The sequence below is a fragment of the Nannospalax galili genome, unplaced genomic scaffold, assembly GCF_000622305.1.
Source record: "Nannospalax galili isolate Female #2095 unplaced genomic scaffold, S.galili_v1.0 scaffold161, whole genome shotgun sequence".
NCBI classification, from domain to species: domain Eukaryota; kingdom Metazoa; phylum Chordata; class Mammalia; order Rodentia; family Spalacidae; genus Nannospalax; species Nannospalax galili.
In genome coordinates, this window is record NW_008348586.1 from 4,016,705 (window position 1) to 4,039,005 (window position 22,301).

At 47.8% G+C, this 22,301-nt stretch overlaps 1 protein-coding gene across 2 annotated transcripts in view; it reads right to left on the minus strand.

Annotated features, from left to right (window-relative positions):
* Sh3pxd2a (SH3 and PX domains 2A) overlaps positions 1 to 22,301 on the minus strand; it is a 240,031-nt gene that overhangs the window by 76,975 nt on the left and 140,755 nt on the right. For both annotated transcript variants that reach the window (XM_008845692.3, XM_029569679.1), the window contains exon 6: positions 10,679 to 10,707. In XM_008845692.3, coding sequence (XP_008843914.2) covers positions 10,679 to 10,707 — 29 coding nt within the window. The remainder of the gene's footprint in view (positions 1 to 10,678; positions 10,708 to 22,301) is intronic.

The window sequence follows — 22,301 nt, forward strand, 5'->3', positions numbered from 1 at the left end:
AAAACAAAACAAGGAGCCAGTGAGATGGCTCAATGGATAAGGGCACTTGACACCAAGCTTGATGACCTGAGTTTGATCCCTGGAACCCACATGGTGGTTGGAATGGTGAAAGCATGGCACTGTTGTAACTTGTCCTCCGACTTCACACACACAAAGATACCCCCCCCACAAATAAATAAATGTGAAAATATTAGTAACAAAACAAACATACAAACAAAAAACAAAACAGGAAAATGCCCAAGCTCATAGGCCAGGCCTGATGGCACAGGATGTGTTCTATGCCATTCAAGAGGTTGAAGCAGGGGGGCTGGAGAGATGGCAGAGCAACTAAGAGTGTTTGGTACTCTTCCAGAGGACTGTAGTTCAGTTCTTAGCACCCACTTCAGGAGGTTCACAACCACCTGCAACTCCAGATCCAGCCAAGGGAACTGATGCCCTTTTCTGTCTTCTGAGGGCACTGACACACACGAGGCATTTATTCACCCAAAAACAGATAAACATACACATAAATAAAAATAATAAAATAGGATTAGAGAGATGACTTTGCCGATAAGATCACTGGCTATTCTTACAGAGGACCCAGGTTTGGTTTCCAGCACTCACATAGAGTAACTCTAGTTTCAGGGGATTCAACACCCTCTTCTGGCCTCCTTAGGCACTAGCCATGCATGTGGTGCACATACATACATGCAGGCAAAACACTCATATACATAAAAATAAATAACTTTTTTGTTGTTGTTGTTGTTGTCTTTTTGAGACAGGGTCTCCCTGTGGCCCAAACTGACCTGGAACTTGCTATGTAGACCAGGCTGGCCTTGAACTCACAAAGATCTGCCTGCCTCTGCCTCCCAAGTGCTGGGATTAAAGGCATGTGCCACCACTCCTGGCCCTAAAATAAATAATAAATTTTTTTTTTAAGTAGTAACAATGGGAAAAAAATGTTGAAGCAGGAGGATGGCAAGTTCAAGGCCTGCTTGGGCTACAGTGAGACTCATGTGGAAACTCAGCAAAACAAGCCAGAACAAACAACAAAGATTAGGATCTAAACACTTCACCCAAATTAAGAACTCCCTGTGACTAATACATTGATCTCTTCTAGAAACCTCTAGGAGAATTTCTGAGGCAGGCCTATCCCAGGTTATAGGAGTCCCTCTTAGAGCTTTGGAGCCCCATTCCTGGACACTGAACTATCCCTCAAGCCCTGACTTGGGAGGGTACTCACTTCAGTGGAAACCGAGTTCGTCAGAAGCCCCGTCTGAATCCTGTGCTGTCTGTCTGGCTCACCTTGGACAAGTTCTTTAACCTCCATGTCTGGTCTACAAAGTAAAGACAAGCCTTTTGGACAAGCCTCTGGCTACTGAGAGGCTCACTGGCTGGGTCCCCCTTCCCCATCTGATTGCCAGTCCTGTGGGTAGGAAGGGCCAAAACCAATACCCTCTCCCACTGGAGGGTGGGCATATCTCTGCTGTCTCCTGTACCCCTTTTATAGATGAATCTGAGGCCCAGGGAAGTTAAGGGCTTGCTCAAGAGCATACAGGTGGCAGGGCTGAGGTATGAAAGTAGGAATTCCAGGTCCAGAATTCTTTTTTTTTTTTTTTTTTTTTTTTTTTTTAAAAAAAAAAAAAAAAAAAAAATGGCTTAGAACTCGCTACGTAGACCAGGCTGGCCTTGAATTCACAGAGATCTACCTGCCTCTGGGTCTAAAGGCATGTACCACCACGCCCTGCTTCATTTTTAAAAATATTTTATTTATTATTATATGAGTGTATTGCCTGCATGTATGTGAGTGCACTCATGTCATGCAATGCTGTGGAGGTCAGAAAAGGGCTTCGGATTCCCCTGGAACTGGAGTTAAGGACAGTTTGTAGCCGCCATGTGGGTGCTGGGAATCGAACCCGGGTCCTCTGCAAGAGCAGTCAGTGCTCCTAACCGCTGAACCATCTCTCCAGCCCCCATATTTTTTTTCTATTTTTTAAAATTAAGACGTTTTTGTATTTTCAAACTAGTTTATGAGTATTTTTCCTTTTTATCTTTTTTATAGATATACTTTTTATTATTCAGTTTTGGATTGTTTGCTGTTGCTTTTTCTCACCTTCTAATAGTCCAGTTCTTATATTCTATCTCTCCATTTTTAATTACCACTCTCACTTCCCACCAGTCTTCTGCTCTCTCTTTTCATGTTTTGGATATTGTTCTGCTTTCCATTTTCTTCTTTCTTCACTTTTTTTCTCTTCTCATGCTGTTTTAAAACTTTTTAAAAAAATCTTTATTTTTGAAAATTTCATAATGTGTACAATGAAATAATCCCTACTTGCCCCCAACTCACTTCATAACCCCCATGTAGCTCCCTCCAGTGTCAAGGGGTTTGTTGTTGTTGTTGTTGTTTATAGCCCACTAAGTCCATTTAGTGCTGCCCATATGCACATGGGCGTGGTGCCATACACTGGAGCATGGGAATCCTATCCGTGGTCACATCCTCAGAAGAAGAATGATTCTCCCTCCCCCAGCAACTATCACCTGCAATTAGCTGCTCAATAAGGGATGGGACCTGGAGATCATCCACCCCACCAGGGATTTTAGCTGCTGTGAGTTCATGAGGGCAGTGGCCGTGTCATGTCCAGAAGAGAGCATTTCACAGCTCTCCTCCCCATCCTCAAGGTCTTACTTTCTATGTCTTCTTCTGCCACGTTCCCTTACTGGTGGTGGTGGGGATTGGCAGAAAGAATGTAAGAGCAGGAGGAAGGGGTGGAGTGTTAACTAGAAGTGTCCTCCAACCACTATCCCCATATTTTTTTTTAAATGATGCCGGAAATGGAACCCAGGGCCTTACATTCTTAACCTGACACAGCATTCAGCAGCGGCTCATTCCAGGTCCTGTCTCCACTGGGACTCACAGGATAGAAATAAATGCTTCAATTGAAGCCTTTATTATTTATTATTGTGTATGTACATGTGATGTGTTGGAGCTATCACATGCACATGGAAATCAGAGGACAACTTTTGTGGAGTCGATTCATACTTTCTACCTTTAAAAAAATATATTTTATTTATTATTTTATGTGTACGAGTGTACTGCCTGCATGTATGTAAATGCACCCGTATCGTACAATGCCCGTGGAGATCAGAAGAGGGTGTTAGATCCCCTGGAACTGGAGTTATAGATGGTTTCTGGCTGCTATGTGGGTACTGGGAACCAAACCTGGGTCCTCTGCAAGAGCAGCCGGTGCTCTTAACCACTGAGCCATCTCTCCAGTCTGTCTCCTACCCTTATGTGGGTTCCAGGTATTGAACTCTGGATGTCAGGCTTGCACAGCAAGCATTTGACCCTCTGAGTCATCTCACTGCTGTTGACTGAACATTTTTACCCTCAAGTCAAAGGAAGGCCAACTTCTCCCCTTTCAGAATCCATCAACAAATAAAACAACAGCAAAGCTGATGCAAGGCTGAGTTGGGATTCAAGCCCTGCCTGGTGTGTCCAATCCCCAAATCTAAACTCTCTACCCCAATAACACTGATCCTGGGCAATGAACTACACCAGTGCTGACCTCATTAACTGGGTCCAATAAGACAGTTAATGACCAAGGAGCTAGAAGGTGGGCTGAGATCACTACTTTTTCAAGCACTGAGTAAACAGGACTTCACCAGGAATATCAACACTTGCCTAAGAGAGCAAGCTTGCAACACTCTTGAGCAACCTTCTTTGCATTTGAACGAGCTGGAGCTCAGCACAGAGTTCTGGGTGGGAAGCAGCACGAGGCCCCCAGCCTGGCCTGTGGCAGGGCAGAGATGATCCCAGTGGTTCCATGGCCACTGTGCCCCCTAGTGGACTAGCTCAGAACTCCTCAGGTTGCTTCCTAGGGAGCTGTGAGAACTGGAAGGGAAGACACTGGGGAGTTAGTTGCTCTGCCCTTCAGATGGGAAAGATGCCACCCAACTTGGATCCCTTTAGTGTCCCTTATTTCACTGAGTAAAAGTTAACATCCCAAGATGTAGTCTGTGCTCCTAGCACCTCCTCTCCTAGCTAAAGTATATCTCTGCTCAGGCACCCTGTCTCCTCACTCTCCTGGTTGTCCACCCAGCCACAAGCCTCTTGCTTGAGAAGCCAGCATGCTCCCACAGGCCTGGGCCTTTGCCCTTCCTGTGTCCTTGGCCAGGTAACCATGTAGCTCTGTCACTTCCCTCAGTCACTTGGCACCTTTACATATAACAGCTCATCTCCCACAGCAGACTGCTAACTCCTCAAGGGCAGATATATTTCTGTAACTCCAACACTTGCACAGTGCCTAGCATACAGCTGGTGCTCAATAAGGTTAGCTGAGTCTTGCTTACCCAGCTTTGTGAGTGTGCTCTCTGGATAACTAAAGCTGTTAGTTCTCTGCTTGCAAATCAGAAAAATTCTCCCCATTTCCAATGTCCCCAAAGCTGCGGGGGTGGGGAGACCTCTCTTTCCAGACCCCCATAGGGTTCATTCAGGCACACAAACATTCTTCCACCCACTCAACAAATGAGTGAAGCTGGTCCTAATGCAAGCTCTGCAGCCAAGGTCCAAAGGTGGGGAAGGAGTGGGGGATAGACAACTAGAGGGTGTCAGTGATGAAGGAGCAGGTGATTTGAGAGGCCAAGTTGGGGGTGGCTTCTCTGAGAAGGTAACAGTGAAGCAGAAATTTTAAGAGGGAGCTAGCCTTGACAAAAAAAAAAAATGATGGCCATGGGAAGGAATGAGCTTGACACGTTTGAGGCACAGGAGGTGACCAGGTGATTGAACAGGTGGACTAGGCGGGAATGAGCATTGGGGCAGAGTGCAGGTCAGAAAGGTAGTAGGGGTCAATAGCACAGGGCTCTGTAAGCCACAATAGGAAGTTGTTCTGGGTGGTATGGAAGTCCCTGGGGTAACTTCAGCAGGAAAGTGCAATTTGGAATGTACTTTTAAGAGTACCCTCTAGCTGTGCTATGGAGAATGGCAGCTGCAGGGGTGAGGGTGAAGCTGGGGTCCATTAGAAGAGGTAGAGGGCTTTTCAAGGGGTGTGATGGTGGGGGCTTCAAGGGGTGTGATGGCGGGGGCTTCAAGGGGTGTGATGGTGGGGGTGCTTCAAGGGATGTGATGGTGGGGGAGAGGAGATGTGAGTGGATCTGGAGGTCGACCTGGTAAGAAGGAAGGAAGGGGCCAGGGATGACTTCTAGATGTTAAGCTTGAGCAAAGATAGTACTAGGTGTGCTGGAAAAGGAACACGTTCTGCATCTGAAACAGCACATTGGGATAACTGCTTTTAGACTTTCCCTTAACCCGAAGCCTTAAAAGCTCTGCTTTGTTCCCTGCCTGTCTCTTCTGTTTTCTGTAAAGCTACAGTTTAAGCAAGGTTTTCTGCCCCTGTGATGTAACTTTTAAAGTCTAAATTGATAAATCTAAACTCCATATGCTCCTGCCTTATGAGAGGTTTTAAAAAAACCCAGATATTATGTGTATCTATATCTTTAAACTTTACACTGGACAGAAGCATTTCTGACCCAAGAGCCTCTAGGGATGCCTAGAAGGGAAAAGCAGACACCTGAGCATTGCCAATGACTAAATCCTGGGTCAATGGCTAGATGGGACAGGATTGTGTTGCCTAATCCAAGATAAGAGATCAACAGCACTGCCAAATCCAGGAAGGAAGTATATCTCAGACTGACACTAGACCAATAGATGATGCCTGACCCAAGAATCTACCCTTGGTTTATTTCTTTCTTTTCCTTTTAGATACAAAAGCAAGCATGGGAAATATAATTTAGCCTCAGTATAAATTAAAAGAGTAAAACAAAAAACAACAACAAAAAACCTTCTGTGTGGGGCTGGAGCTCAGTGGTTAAGAACACTGGCTGTTCTTGCAGAAGACCTGGGTTCAAATCCCAGTACCCACATGGCAGCTAACAACTGTCCATAACTCCAGTCCCAGGGGATTGACAGCCTCTTCTGACCTCTGAGGGCACTGCACAACATGGGCACACTTATCAACATGTAGGCAATACACACATACACATAAAATTTTTAAAAATTAAATTAAAAAAACCCAAACTTCTATGTTATTTTTTAAAGTTTTTAATAAATTGGTGCTGGAGAGATGGCTCAGCAGTTAAGAATATTGACTGTTCTTGCAGAAGACCTGGGTTCAGTTCCTAGCTCCCACATGGTGGCTAACAACTGTCTGTACCATCCCCATAAAATAAAAATAATAAATAATTTTTTTAAAAATTAGAACTCATACCAACCAAATTCTTAAGAGTTGTATGCAAATGTTTATTGGTATATCTTAACTTTTTTTTTTATCCTGAACTGATGAGTCTTCTGACTGCTACCATGAAACTTTGTGTCCTTTAGAGACTTCCCATGCCTTGAAGCCAAAGGCAGCTGTGCTTGTCATCTAGGGGAACAAGTCAAAGCAGGAGTAGAATTGACATTCAGTAGTATGATTGTGTGGGGCTGGGAGGGGGGAGCCTTGCCAAATGCAGCATCTCAATTACTGGTGGTAAAAGCACCTTTGTGTAAGCTAAAAGCAAAGAACAAAATCAAGACGAACTCCCTTGTTCGGTTACATCTCCACAAGGCAATAATGCACACTCAGTGGTCACACAGATGTTGGCACCTGTTCTCATGGACAACAACAACAAAAAAGAACCCCACATATGTTGGAAATTGTCAACAGCCTACAAAAAGATGGAATCAATATACAGACATGTGGGGGGTACTCTATATGTTTTCAAATGTCTACTAAGATAAAATAAGCAAAGAAAAATCTGTCATTGATTTGCAGAAAATAGATTTTTAAAAAAGGACTACTATGCTGTTATGTTATCTAATTTTTCTATATTATGGCTTTCTATTTACTTTCCTAATTCTGGTATACTACCAATATAATAAAACTGATCAAGTCAGTATCCACAAATAAGAGCGATGATAATTTAGATACTGAAGATCAGTCTTTCCTAGAATTAGAGCTAGACATTCCACAGGACAAAAGCTGGACAAACTATAATTAAAATAGATTTGTTTAAATACTCCAAATATGGAGAAGATAGTTCATACAGTACAAATACAGGGGGAAACATATAGTCAGTAGCTATTTTTTTGTGCTTGTAAATTTTGGTTGTTTAAAATGCTTGTTTCTGGAGGTGGAAAGATTGTAAGAACCAGGGAGGAGGTTCATGATAATATGCAAATAGAGTCCTACAGGGAGGGGCCTGGGACCCTTCTCATAGGAACCTACAGCAATGGTGTCAGCATGCACAAGACCCATGCAAACTCAAGCAGACAAAAACCCAGCACAGAACTGTGGAAATGGACAGCAGGCCCCGATATTAGTTGAAGAATTATTGGCAGCCAATTACTACTGTGTGAGAAGAGCTGATCTTTTAAAGTGAGGGATTCTAGATAGGCAGACTAGACCTTAGTGGATGAACTTGCACTGAGGGACATCTGGGGACACTAACTTGACACAATAGGCCTTAATACAAATGACAGAATGTATGAATTCCAGAGTGGGGGTGGTTATGGGAGGGAGCCAATGGGGAGGGGGTATAAAGATGATTAAGATATTCTATATGAAATACACAAAAATTCAATTAAAAAATTTAAAAAATGCTTGTTTCCTTCATCTGTTACTGTGAATCCATCAGACCAAACAGTAGTCTTGATTATTTTAATTTAAAGTATAATAATCCCATTACATGTCACATGTGAATGTTACATAAGATACAAAGGAGGAAAGAAAAAGAAAGGTCAGATCTGGATAATACTGCCTAATAGCTTGATGTGATCCAGGAGTCTCTTCCTTAATGGCTTTACCAGCTATTTGTCTTTCCTGAAGACTGCTCTTGCTGCCTGCTACTCAGCCTCATCTACATCAGAGCCTAGCAAGTGTTTCTTAGCAACAAGGGATATTAATAATATTTAATAAATAATATGTGGCCACCACATGGACAAACTGTGATGCTGGCCCAACAGGGAGAACTGTGAATGAAAGTTCCCAGAAAAAAAAAATCTGCATCTTCAACAGAACCTCTTGCAAGCCTGACTAACTTATTAGAACTTCAGTGATTGTGGAGAGTCTGGACCACTGCAGGTCCAGAGCCTAATTATGATTTATCTTAGGCCATCTTTAGCCCTCTAAATAGCCATTCCTTGCCCACCTCTGCATCTGACCTAACATCCTGTGACTAAAAACCCAGATTAAAAGCCTTCTGGGATGTATTAACAAAATCCTAGTTTCCAACACCCAAAAGGCCAAGTGTCATCAGATAGATACTATCTGAGACCTATAGCTGAGATTTCTCTGTTTTGATGTAACCACTTACTTAGCATGCCTGTCACTGTATTTGAAAAGTGCCTTAATTTATGACTTTCTTTGTTCTGTCACTAAAAAAATTTCATCAAACTGCATCCACATATTGGAACATGGACTTTGGGATAACCTGAACTTGTGTTCCTGGGCCATTGTCATTCATATTTGACTCCAAAATAAACTATCTCTTACCCCCTTTGAGGGGTATGGGTGTGTGTGTGTGTGTGTGTGTGTGTTACCTTTGCACCATTAAGGCCTTCAAGTGACTGGATAAGACCCACCCACATTAGGAAGGGTAATATGATTTACTCAAGATTCACTTATTTAAATGTTAATGCTATTAAACAACAAAACAACAACATTGTCACAGAAATACACAGATTAAGGTTGGACCAGACATGTGGGCACCAGGGCTCATCCAAGCTGACATACAAAAATTAACTGTTAAAAGAAAAAGTTAACCACCACGAGGTGGGTGTAAATATGGTACCTATGAAATCCCCTAAGCATCACAGAGAAAAGAAGCTGACTCTGAAAGCCTGCTGCCTGGCTCCAGCCTGGCACTTTAATCATCACACTAAGTGGCCATTATCATAAGCATACCAATGTAAATTAAATTTCCCCAGTCATCCTTTTTCTGGCTGAAGGGTAGAAGACAGAGAAAATGGGGGAAGCAGCCTGAGTGGGGTCCTAGGAGTGGGACTTAGGGGGAGGGGCCAGGACCTTGACTTTACAGGGATACCACAAGGATGATGGGTAACTATTACTTCTATGGTAGTTATTATGTGCTAAGGGCTACTTCATATTAATGTAATCTCTACACATGAGATAGATACAATAATCATCTTTGTTTTAAAGAGAATGAAGAAACTACATCAGAGAGGTTAAGAAACTTCTCAAAGGCATACAGGGGGGCTGAAGAAATGGCTCAGTGGTTAAGAGCACTTACTGCTCTTCCAGAGGACCCAGTACCTATATCAGGTGGCTTATAAGCACCTGTAGCTCCAGTTCCAGGGGATCTGATGCCCTCTTTTTTTTTTTTTTTTTTTAAAAAAAAAAAAAAAAAAGGCACACAGAGGCATTCAGAGCTCTGGATTCACCAGTGCACTAGGCATGAGGTCCAGGACAAGTTTCTTGGTTATCACATTACACAATCCCAGTTTTACCACTTCTGCCAGTTCTCCCCTGGGCTCTGCTGGAAGTGTTAATGACACAATCACAAAAGGAAGTTCCTCACCTCCTTTTCATGGAAGCCCAGTTGTCAGTCACCTGGATACACACATACTAAGTAACCCAGAACTAGGTATACAAGCATGTTTGAACAGCTTCAGCCCACAGCACATGGAGTGCACACAATTACCAGCTGGACCACCTGGCTTCTCACACACCAGGACACAACTTTCCTCCTTCCAGTAGGCAGGTAAGCCAGCACTTGTACTACACACAACATATAAAAACTCATATTCACAAGCACCCAGCATACGATTACATCGATCCCAATTCCCATCCATCACACAAGGCACACAAGCCTCTATCTACTTGGTTCACAGACCCTGCACTTGGACCTAGGAGCTTCCACGAATGAGAGCCACTTCCCACACCCCAAGGTCCAGATCCCTCTGATAGCTGCCCATGGCCCCCCACTTCCCCACTGGCAACACACGTGCCAACACTGATCCATGTGCTATCACAGATCCAGAGCTCACAGCCCTAACTAAAGGATTACCCTCCCCCAACTAACACCCCGCCCACACCCGGGAGTGTCATTTGGGAGTCCAGCATCCCCCACTGGAAAGAATCCTTCTTAGTTCCCAGGAACTGCATCCAAGGGCTAGTCCCACCTTGCTCTTCTAGAGTCCTACACCTACCTGCCAGGCCCCCTCCCAGGTGCGCGAACCCCCTCCCACGTACCCTTCGTCGCAGGGAAGTGCAGGCCAGGGGGGGGGCACCACAAACTCAGGTCACACTCACTCCAGGGCAACCCTTCTCAGTGCCACCCCTCACCAGGAAGACCCTATAATCTCCACGAACCCTTCCACCACAGAGCGCAAGACACATCGGGAAGCCATGGCAGCGCCCAGCAGTGGCTACCGCATCCCGGGGTGCAGGACCCGTCTGCAGACTCTGCAGGAGCTTCATGGGATTCCCCGCCCCCCCCCGACTGCCCATGCACCCTTACTCCCATCCCAAAGCCCGAGGGTGACAAAGGAGAATAAAGGTGTGACAGATCTCAGAGGGCAAGGAGGCAACTGGTGCATCCCGCGAGCCCAGGACTACAGTGCCAGGAGGCCAGGACGACCCCTCCAGAGTCCTGCGCACGCAAGCGGGGAGGCGGGAGAGAAAAACGCCGGAGGCTTCCTTACCTGATTTCCTCTTGGAACTGCCATAATCTCTGAAAAAGAAGCAACAACAGAGAGACATGGTTAGCACGGACTGGGGCTCCGGGCTGCGGCTGCAGGGCTAACCGCCTGCGGGATGCAGCAGCTCACAGCGCCTCTGCTCATGTGATGCCCTGTGATGCCCGCAGCCCGGCGAGCTGCGCTTCGCAGCTGCACGCACAGCGCGCCAGCCGGCCCTGGCAGCCCGGCCTCTGGGAGTGATCAGCCCGCCCCGCCCCGCCCCGCCGGCGACTGCGACCGCCTGGGCCAGTCCTAAGGGGCTCACCTTTCCCCAGTCCTTACTAGATCGAGAGGGAGGGCAGGTTCCCCTGTACTTACTAAATAGGGAAACTGAGGTTCCCGGGGAGTGACTGCTCAACTTAGGCCCGGCTCTGGAAGTCTGCTGCCCACCCCTGGAGCACTCCACTTCCCAAATCTTTGCATTGCATCTCCCAGCACTCTGTAAGTCACGACTGAAACCTTCCTTAACGTCTTCCTGCTGGACATGCTAACACTCCTGTAATTACTGTCTGTGTGACCCTTTGGCTAATGGTGCTTTCCACCACCCAAGGCTCCTCCAAGGCACACAGGTTGTTTTCTACCGCTTCATCTTCTGGGATTGGCACAGGTGATGGGCAAAAACCAGCTGTAGGAACAATGTTTAGCATCTGCAGTTTGCCTTAAGGCTAAGGTTGGCCCCCTGCAAGGGTGCCTGTGAGGCCAGGAATGGTAGAAATGGAGACTGAGTTTTTGAACTGAGAACTGGATTCAAATCCTGCCACTGACAATAACTGTTGGTGATCTTAGACATGTAGCTCCTCCCTATAGTCTTCAGTGGATGGACAGCCTAGAGCTTGCACTGTTCTACTCTCCATGCACCCATTGATCTAAACTCAGGCAGAGGCAGACTTCCCAAAGTCTATTGCTCCTCCTGCCCCCTCCATTCCCCAACACCCCTTGTCCCAGTCTCACATGCTCCTAAAATCTGAATTCTATTTGTGCTCAGGGAACAGGCTCCAGACCTATCTGGAGACGAGAGGAACCACCTTCCATGTCCCTGGGGACCAAAGAAAGTGCCACTTTGCATGGTTCTTTGGCCAAGCAAACAAGCTAGCTGAATCTGCCTGCTGGAAGTGGGGGATGTCATGGAGAAGGGACAGCAGACCTGACTCAGATCCTAAAGGTTCAGAGTGGCCTTAGCCACTGGGTTGTTTATTAAATAGGCAAATGATTTGCCTACATAGCCAGGGGTGAGCACCCCTGCCCCCCAATTTCCCAATATTTGGCCAGAGCCTGGGAAGCTGTACTTCTTGTTTGGTTTTGAGACAAGGTCTGGACTTGAACTTGCACCTGCTTTTACCTCGAGTGCTGGGATTACTGGCATGAGTCCCCATGCCAAGGTGGAAGGTGCTACATTTTTAAGTCTGCTCCCCTTTTTGTCCAGTTTGAGAACTCCACTTTACAAGATAAGGTTCATTTACTGCCTAGGGCCATTTAATATGGGGAAGGGCTGTGGCTCATAAACCCACTGGGAGAACTAAAATCTGAAGGGCCGTGATGGTACAGAGGTTGTACTGTGTTGTCTCCTAAAGAAGTTAGAGAAGGGGGTGGAGGGGCAGGCTTGGTGGTACAAGTTTATTCCATCACTCAGAAGAGGGAGAATTTCCCAGACTGTGCCCCAGCCTGCCTGGCAGCACCCCCTTGATGTTCAAATGTGGGAAGAACTCCCAGTAGGGAAAAGATTATTATGTGGTGGCTGTTCCCACTCAAGGAAGGAATTCCTTTTAGCTTTTCCACTGAGTGAAGCTGGCCACAGGAGAAGGGCAGGGCGGGGCTGGCAATGCAGAGCCACCATTTTCCCCAAAGGCCTGATGAGCTCAGGACTCCATGATCCACTGGCCATTCCTGAGGTTGCTAATGGCCAAGCAGGAGTGGCCCCCTTGATGCAGTGGCCATGTTGGTGGGGCTGAGGGCTGAGGGCTGCCTGAGATTGTCTTCAAACTGGTTAGCAACCCCAGTAGGGAGGCAGACAGGTTGAGACCATGGGATGGGAGAGCAAAGGAATGAAGCAAGAGCATAATTCCCATGGCTTGCATGCCTTGGTATCAGGCACTACATTTGTGAGTCTCAGGCTGATGGTTCAATGGAATCATCTAGAAAGTTGGCTAAAGAGTCGGAGGTAGAGCCCCACCCAAAACTACTTGATTGTATTTCCAACAAGATTCCCTGGGGATTCTGGGGCTGGGCCAGTGTTACATAAGCACTGGGCCCCAGCCATTCCCTGAGGAACCTTCATGTTAAGTAGGAACAATGTGTTCAAATTGCCCAAGAAGCTTCCAGACAAATTGTTGGGCTTCAACCAGAGCCTAGGGCCCTCTCGACCCAGGGACTCTGGATTTCTCTCTGCAGGTAGGTCTTACAGGTGAGAAGGGCAAGGTGTCCTTGTCCAAAGACAGGCAGGGAGTAAAGTAAGGTTAGGGTTGGGCTCCAGGATTCCTGGCTTTGCTTTGAGGTTACAGACAAATCCCCAATTCCCACCCACATGGAGGAGTGGGTGCAGGGGTAGGAGGCAGAGCCCTGGGGCCTGACAAGCACATGGAGCAAGAGGGGAGACTGAGTCCTGGTAGTGGAGGCAGTCAGGCCATGACTGAATGGTGGTGTGGCAGGCAGAGGTATCTGGCCTCCAGCCCCCGGGGGAAGGCACTGCCCTAATAGGAAATTTCTTAGAGGTTTCCGGGCTGGCACCTCTCAGCAAAGCCATCTTGTATTTTTAGCTGCTGAATATGCTGAGAAGCAGCTTAGGTATCCAGTGTCTGGGATGCCCCCATCCCTCTCATACCAGGGCTTGGGGTAAAGCAGGGCTCCCCCACCATGGGACCCCAGCAGGGTCCTCTGTTGGGGTCCAATTCCCCAATAAATCAACCTTTCTCCTCACTCTAATTCTTGCCCTGAGCTGGTGCTGACAGCCCCAGCCTGATGGTAGCTCCACATTGGGGAGGTCACAGTCTAGCCTGCTTCCGACTGGCTGCTGAATCACTGTGTCCCAGGGAGCCACAGGAAGGAACAGGGGAGGAGGGACGATAAGTCCAGCATCTCCCTCTAGTGACGCCAGAAGCTAATGTAATTGGAAAGGCCTCCTAGGCTCCATCTGGCTGTTCAGCCTTTTTGGCCTCTGGCCCATGGTTGACTAAGACAAGAGGCATGGTGAACAATCATACCAAGAAACTTAGAACCTGGGACATGTGGGAGCTTACTGGGCAAACTGGGATTGATGGTTCTCTGTGATCCACAGATTTGACTGTCTGGGGAAGGGCAGGGTCCCTCCTACCCTTCTACTGTATCCCTCTTGTGTCTGTCTAGAAAAGGATATCCCCCAGTCTATGTCTGGGCCCTTCATCCTGGAGAGAGGCAGTTGTGTCCAGGTGAGGACAGTCAGTCTCTGGTTCAAAGCCCGGCTGCCTGCTATGCTGGTGACCCTGAGCTGCCTCCTTCAGTCCTGAGCTTCTGCTTCTCTATCAGTAAGATGAGAAGAGTCACAGCCAGTGTCAACTCCCAGGCTTTGGGGAAGATGGTTTGTGCAGTGTACAGTGTGATAGTGTCAACTGTCAATGTGACAGAATCTAGAATTACCTAGGAGGCCAACCTCCGGGCACAGTTATGACAGACTGCCACCCAGATGGCAAAGGCCCATTTGGCCAGGAAGATGGCTCAGCAGGTAAAGGCACTTGCTATCAAGCCTGAGGACCTAAATTTGATCCTCAGGACCCACATAGTAGGAGAGAACCAACTACCAAAAGTTGTCTTCTGACTTCAGAAGTGCTATAGACATACACAGACACGAAAGAGAGAGAGAGAGAGAGAGAGAGAGAGAGAGAGAGAGAGAAAGTTAAAAAATAATTTTTAAAGTGTTTTAAAAACTTGGATGCCGCACAGCCCCTGAACTGAAGCATATGCTCTAGCACTGAGCTTTACCCCAGGCCAAGGCTGTTTTACATACACGGAACTAGACCTACCTGTCAGGTTGTATTTTTAGGATGACACTGACCCATAGGAATGAATAGAAATTCATCTATTGGGGTACTTTATTTTTTAATTTACTTATACATATTTGATAAGTTTCACTGCATATATATAATTTTATTTTATGCGCATGAGTGTTATGCCAGCACGTATGTAAGTGCACCCATGTCATGCAATGCCCGAGGAGGCCAGAAGAGGGTGTCACATCCCCTGGAACTGGAGTTATAGATGGTTGCTAGCTGCTATGTAGGTTCTGGGATTTGAACCTGGGTTCTCTGCAAGAGTGGCCAGGGCTCTTAGCCACTGAGCAATCTCTCTCCAGCCCCCAGGCTGGTTTTGAACGGGTGTGTGTCTCTATGGTTCAGTTTTCCTATCTCCCCTAGGTGAGATGTGTGCTCCTTCCCCAGGCATTCCACTGAAACAACTGATTAATGTTAGGAGTGGCAAGGAGGGAGAGGGTGACATGAGGGACCAGAAAAAAACTCACTTCTTTGTATTGGCTACCTGATTTTGTACTTGACTCCTGTGATGGTTAATACTGATTATCAACTTGATGGGACCCAGAATCACCTAGGAGACAAGCATATGGGCTACTTGTCAGGAATTTTCTAGGTTAGCCTCTGGCAATGCTTTTGAAAGATTATCTTGATTAGGTTAATTGAGGTAGAAAGATCCAACCATTGTGAACAGCATCACTCTGGGCTAGGGTCCCAGACTGAATAAAAAGAGAATGGAGTCAAGCATTCACTACTCTCTGCTTCCTGAGTGTGGATGCACTGTGACTAGCCACTTCAGGCTCCCACCACCCTGACTTGCTCTCCATGATGGGCTATACCTTGAGCTATGAACCAAAAGAAACCTTCCTCAGGTTGTATTTGTCATGGATTTTTGTTTGCTTGTTTTTTGGGTTTTTTGAGACAGGGTCTCCCTGTAGTCCTAGCTGGCCTGGAATCACTATATAGACCAAACTGACCTTGAACTTAACAAAGATCTGCCTGCCTCTGCCTCTTGAGTGCTGGGCCTAACAGCAGTGCTACTACATCTGGCTTGTCCTGGAATTTTATCCCAGCCTCAGGAGAAATGACTAAGACAACTTCTCTCCCCATACCACCCTCTAGAAGATTCCTGGCATTTGGCCTTCAGAGCTGTGAGGAAAGGACTTTATAGATGGGAGACTGGGGTTCTAAGGGCTTATGTGGCTTTTCCCAGGCTAGACTGACAGTTCTGACCCATAATGCACTGGTGGGGTGACACCAAGGCCTATGAGGGACTGGACTGCAGGGAGAGGACACACCAACAGTATGCTGGGGAAAGGAGGTAAACCCTATCTAGGCTCCTAGAATGAAAGGGAAGTCAGGAAGGACAGCTGAGGGAAGGAAGAGAGTCAGGTAAGTCAGGTCCAGTGGGAAGCCCTGAGGAAGGATGCCCTTGACAGGTGAGCACCACAGCCTGCAGTCCCCTTCCACATCCTCCCTCTTGTCAGTGAGCGTCTTGGCACAGGAAGGCAAGCACGCAATTCCAGCCCCATGCTCTTACCCTCCTGTCTGCTGGCTGACATTGGCTGCTTGGCCTGAGATGTCGGTCTGCAGGCCTGCTGCCGCTGAGAACTGCTCAGGAGAGGCCGGCTTAGTGCCAGATGGTTGACTTGGGGGTGACTTTGAGAGTTGGGAGGTTGCTGGAACACAAGCATTCCTTAGAATAGGAGGGTTGAGGGAGAGAATATATAGCTTTGGCCAAGGGCTTGACTTCCAGTCCAGGAGGGAGAGCACAATCATCTTGACTATAGTTATCAACCAATCTATAGCACTTTGTAAGCTGCTATAGTAAGTGACCTCATTGAGGCCTGTGTAGGCAGGCACAGAAGAATCCTTACCTGCTCCTGGTCTGCAGGTTTGGGGTACAGGTGGGGAAACAATGCTATACAGTACAATGAGGAAGCTAACATTCTCGGACAGCAGTAGATCCTGAGAGTCAGTCACAGGGGTGGTGAAACTCCAAGTACAGAGAAAAGAGAGGTCCTGGGGCTGAAGGAGGTAGCTCTTAAGGACAAGGTGCTTTAGATCCATGGAGAGGACAGGAACAACAGGGAAGAGCTCTGAAAGGAGGATCAAGGGGCTCCTGACATGAAGGGTTGACCTGGGGGTATGTAAACAGGTGGACAGATGGGAAGGTAGGATAGGCAGGGCTTGGATGTCCAGCTGTGAAATCCAGGAAAGGTAGGGGCAAGAAGGGATGAATTCAGAGTTAGGCTGGAAGAAACTCTTGTGACTAGACAAGGTAGACAGATAGGAGGAGGCAGGAGAGAGGCTTATGACAAGTTTGGCACAGAATGTCAGTTAATCCTGTTCTGGACTCTGTTCTGCCCCTCAGGGCTGGTCCTGGGTAAACCACTTTAAACTGGTCTTTTAACTGGGAGCACACTTGGGAGATGGGGGCAGAAGAATCAGGATTTTAAAAAATAATTAAAGAATGCTGCGAGGGCTGGGGAGATGGTTCAGTGGTATGAGCACTGGCCGCTCTTACAGAGGACCCAGGTTCGAATCCCGGCATCTACAGGATGACTAATAACCACCTGGAACTCCAGTTCCAGGGATTCCGATGCCCTCTTCTGGTCACCATGACAGGCCTTGGTCCATTAGTGAGCTCTGAACTTGATGTGGTGGATCCCAACAGGCATTTCTAAAAGGTAGAAAAAGCTGGGCGTGGTGGCATACACCTTTAATCCCAGCTGCAGGCTGAGGCAGAGGCAGGCGGATCTCTGTGAGTTCAAGGCCAGCCAGGTCCACATAGTGAGTTCCAGGACAGCTGGGGCTGGGGCTACAGGGAGACCCTGTCTCAAAAAGACGAAAAAAAAAAAAAAAAAAAAGGTAGAAAAAACTAGAAACCACCAGGGAGTCACTTATAGCAAGGTTATTTTGTGAAAGGTCAGTTTCAGTTGTTTGTCTACCTGTGTGTTGCCTATGTTGGGTTGTGATGTGAAATGCATTTACTTGGTAGGAATGTTTTTTTAAAAGCACTGACAAAGCCTCAGTTTTCCCATGTCTAGAGGAAGGTGTCTCCAAGTAGCTGAAAGGCCTGTTGTGAGATTCTGATTCTTACCGTGCAACCCTCACAGTAAGAGGGAGCAAGTTCTTCAAGAAGCAAAGTGAGAGTGTCTGAACAAAGGGGCCTCAGGTCAGATGAGGTCTGGAGGGCACTGGGGACCTTTCCATCCCCCATAGCCCAGAGCTGGGTTTCTGTTCTGCCCTTTTGAGAGCCTTTCCACAGCATGGTCTCAAGAGGCAGGGACCTCCAGGCAAGACAGAGGGGGCATGGATGCCATTCTGTGCCCTATTTGTGCCCTGATCTAAATTGCTGTACTAAAGGCTCTTGTATCCAGCAAGAATCTGGCCTTTTTCTGTAGGGCCTGTTTTCCAGGGTTTTGAGAATGGGACCCATTGTGACCATGTGGATAGTCAAGAGAGGACAGATTCCAGCTCCGGGTGAAAAAGCTGAATTGCTGGGGGAGGGAAGGGGTCTTGGTCCCCTAGTCTGTGTCACACACAGGCAGGATGCTATAGCCATCATACACCCCAGAAGACCCCTGAAGATTTTGCTTGTCTACTGAGCATCACAGTGGGTCTCTGCTACTGCTGCATTCACAGCAAAAGGTCAAAGCAAAGCACTATCTATCTGTCTGCCGCCTCTGCTTTATTCCACCATGGTGAGCAAAGGCCCTGAGTGTGTCTGCAGCTCAGGGATGGCTCCACCATGTCTAGGCCTCAGAGCAAAGAATTAGGAGGGAGAGTGGGTGGGTTCAAGTCTAGTTCAGCCACTTGCCCCTCTCTACCTCCCTGCAGAGTTCTTGTGAAGGTCAAGTTGGGTAATGTACAAAGCTCTTAGCATGGTATTGGGCACACAGAAATGATTCCCTGCAACAGCTTGGTTTCACAAGGAGGGCTAAATCTGGAGTGCCAGTGGTGGCCAAAACATGGGAGGTGGCGCCTGGCTCTCCCTCATCAGAATGGGGCGTGTAAGACCCTGGTTCCATCATACAGGATGCCAAATTAGGATCATGAGAGCAAACAGATGTTGATTCCCAACCCCAGTGCATTCCAAGGAGTCCCCACCCATTCTTGTGCCTGAAGCAGGAGGGTGACAGAAGATACACTAGCGTGCCTTAAAGTGCACACCATCTAGTTGACAAGCTAAGACAAACACCCAAGAAAGGAAACATATAAGTCACTTTGAGACTGGATACCCTAAAGTTTGGTGATTCCTGTGTAGGAGTGGCCTGGGGTGGTCAGAGAGAACTACCTAGAAGAGGGAGGCACTGGAGCCATCCACCTAAGAGAAAGAATATTTAGAAAGAGCAGAGGCAGGAGGAGACACGGGGTGGGTGGATATGTGAACCAAGGTTCAGAGACAGGATTGAATGGTGTGCCTGGATGCTGGGAACAGGGCCAGAAGACCTAAGGGAGGAGGTACATGTTGGGGGAAAGGCCCCATACCTTAGGGAGCAGGATGGGTGGCTAAGCTGACCTTCGAGCAACACCAGGTGGCTCAAGCTTCAGAAGGAACATGCTGGAAGGAACCCAGTAGCCATGTTTGTCAAGAGAGACTTTCTCCTGGAGAATGGTGATACCAGCTCCAAGACTGGGAATCAGTATCTCATATCATTCTGGTTTCCTTGTTAAGGTGCTAGTTTAGGAAGGCGGAAAGTGCTTTGGTCCAGCTGCCCCAGGCATCTGTGCAGAGGCATTCTGGTCTGTGTACTGTGCTGGTCTAACAGACACATCCAGGTCCGTGGGTGTACACAATGCCTGTGGAGGCTCCTTGGTTGTGGGCTCCTAACTCCCCAGCTCTGCCCTGATCTGAAGCTGGTCCTGGAAAATAGGAGCTTGGATCAAGGCCAGCTGTGCTGGTTCCTATCTTGGTCTCCACAAAAAGGGTGATAGGAAAAAGGCAGGCCCCAAGCTTCTCCCAGGGACTTCTCCCAGGGACTTCAGCCACCTGTACCATGCTGGCAGGGCGCAGGCCCTGGAGGTCACACAGTCATCTCCAGAGAGTTTTAGACCCTTTGTCACAAACACACAAGCACCAATCCCTCAGATATCCCAGGCCCCATGGGTACTCAGTTTACATTGTTTCTGAGACAGAAACTTGATTTAGTCCCATTTTACAGATGAGGCTTAAAGTGGCTAGATCACTTTCCTGGTGTCACCCAGCTAGTAATGGGGAAGCAAGACTGCAAACTAAGATCTGCCTGTCTTATGACCATCCTAGGCACCCACCCACTGCCTCCTTGATGTGTCATACCTTCAAATCCAGCCTGACAAAGGGCCCTCTTCTAGAAAGACCACTCAGGATTTTGACCCCCAAGGGGCACTGAGTGTTCCAATTCTGTCCCCAACACATAATGTTACCTTAACTGAAGTGCTGTCCAAGAGAATTCTCTGGGAAGATGGAAATAGTCACTACTGGCACTATCCAAAACAGTGACCATGAGCTTTGATGGTCACTGAACACTCCACATGTGACTAATGAAACTTAAATCATGGGATACAAATCCAGGCATGGTGGCACTCATTTTTAATCCCAGCACTCAGGAGGTCGAGGCAGGAGAATTGCTCTAAGTTCGTTAAAACCAGCCTGGGTTACAAAGTGAGACACTATCTCAAAAACACCCACCCAACCAAACAAAACCCCATAAATACAAAGAAATCATGGTGGGCTGGCTGTCATAGGGCAAGTGCACAGACAAAGAGCTCCAGGGAAAAGTCTTTTCTGTGGGAAAAGCCACTTTACTGAGTCTACAGAGCTGGTAGGTGGCAGAGCTGGGGCCCCAAGCATCATGGGAATGGCTGTTCCTACCCTTTTCATATTTCTGAGGAATCCCCTCTGCTGTGAGGCTGATGGGCCTCTTGGGTACTCTGGGATACATCCAGGCAACAGGAACAAAGGCCAAGCCTGGATGTCCTCACTGTGGTGGGCTGAGAGGCACAGTTAATGAGGCTCTTCACAAAGGGGCAGGCAGCCGCCACGCTCCACACAGTGGTCTGGAAGTGCAGGGCAGGGGCTCACAGCCAAGAGTCTGTTGCTGGGGAAACCTGGGGAAGAGCCTCTCCAGGGCAGCTTGTCCTTACAAGCCTCCTTCGGGCAGCACTGACTTGAGCCTTGAGGCAGTGACGATGATCTAGTTTCCATTAGGTGGGGTTCAACCTTTGTGGTAGCACCAACTAGCTGCTCTACTCAATCCCATCACTGCGCACAGGATTTGCTGAGCACCTACTGTGTTCTAGCCTCTTGGATCTTGGGTTGAATAACAAAGGTTTATTCCCTAGCTCTAGGGAGTGAAGGGCCTGGGGGGTAAGTGGCTGTGATGAACAAAGGGAGGGAAGAGTGAGGGGCTGGCCAAAGAGGAGGGGAGGGTGGGACAGGTACCTGAAGGTACAGGTGACCGGGGGCTCTAGAGAGTCACACAGTGGAAGGTTACTGTGTCTAGCTCACTCAGGCCTTTTGGCTGCTCCCTCTGAATGCTGGGTGGTAGTGGACTGGGTTTAGGAGAGTGCTGTGTACCCCTGCACTGGGCAGTCAGCCTGCAACTAGGGCTTCTGGTTCCTCCAGGGCTAAGTCACTGTGAACACTGGCTGTGTCCCTGCAGCCTTACCCTCTTCCTCATTGGGTCTGCTGGTATGGCTCTTGAATGAACTGCTAGGACTAGGTATGACAGAGTCCATCTCTCTGGATTTTTTTTCCTCTCAAGTAGTAATGAAGTGCCCCCCACCCCATCTGCTCAAAAAGGCTTTCATAATCACCATGTCTGAGCCCAATGTCCAATACATGGTGGGGGGCAATGGCTTTCTAGGCATCTGCCTGCTGCAGTGCAGTTCTTCAAAATCCCAGAGCAGGTGAGACAGGCCCTTGAGAGCTCTTTTACTTGGGGTAGGGACCAGGCCCCTGGTATTAAAATTAACCTCTCAGGTTTGCAGGACCAGCCTTCTCCAATCTGAGCCTGCCTCTGCTGCACAGATTCAGACGTGGGTACAGTGGGGTCCTCTTCCCAGCCAAGCAGAACAGTAGTACCCTCTTCCCTATCAGTCAGGCTTTACTCGAATCTCCTTATGGTTCACCGGGGTGTTCAGGTACCTCCTACCAACCAGCAGTGGGGCATGCCAAGCCTGGGGAATGTCTTAGAAATTTTAAGGGGAAAGTTCTAAGAGCTAGAAAGAGCACTAGACTTGGGCCAACACCCTGATACCACTCCATTGTGGGTTTCTCAGGCAATTTCATCCCAAGGTCTGGGCTGTACAGGTTACCCAGGCTGGCTGGGTGGTATCTGAGGATCTTTGGACCCTGAAGGCTGAGGGCAACCTGTACTCTGCCTTTCATGCAGCCAGGATGGAAGGAGGGGCAGTTCCCATTTCCAATCACATGTACCTCCCAGGCAGGAGTTATTCTGTAGTGTTGTTTACCTGGGCCTCTGGCTTGTAATTCAACAGCAATGACAACAGCAGGTCTCAGCCATTGTGAAGGTGTGCCACCAAATGCCACCATGTGCTGATCACTTTCTGAGCTTGCCTTCCTTCCTTCCCTCCCTCCCTCCCTC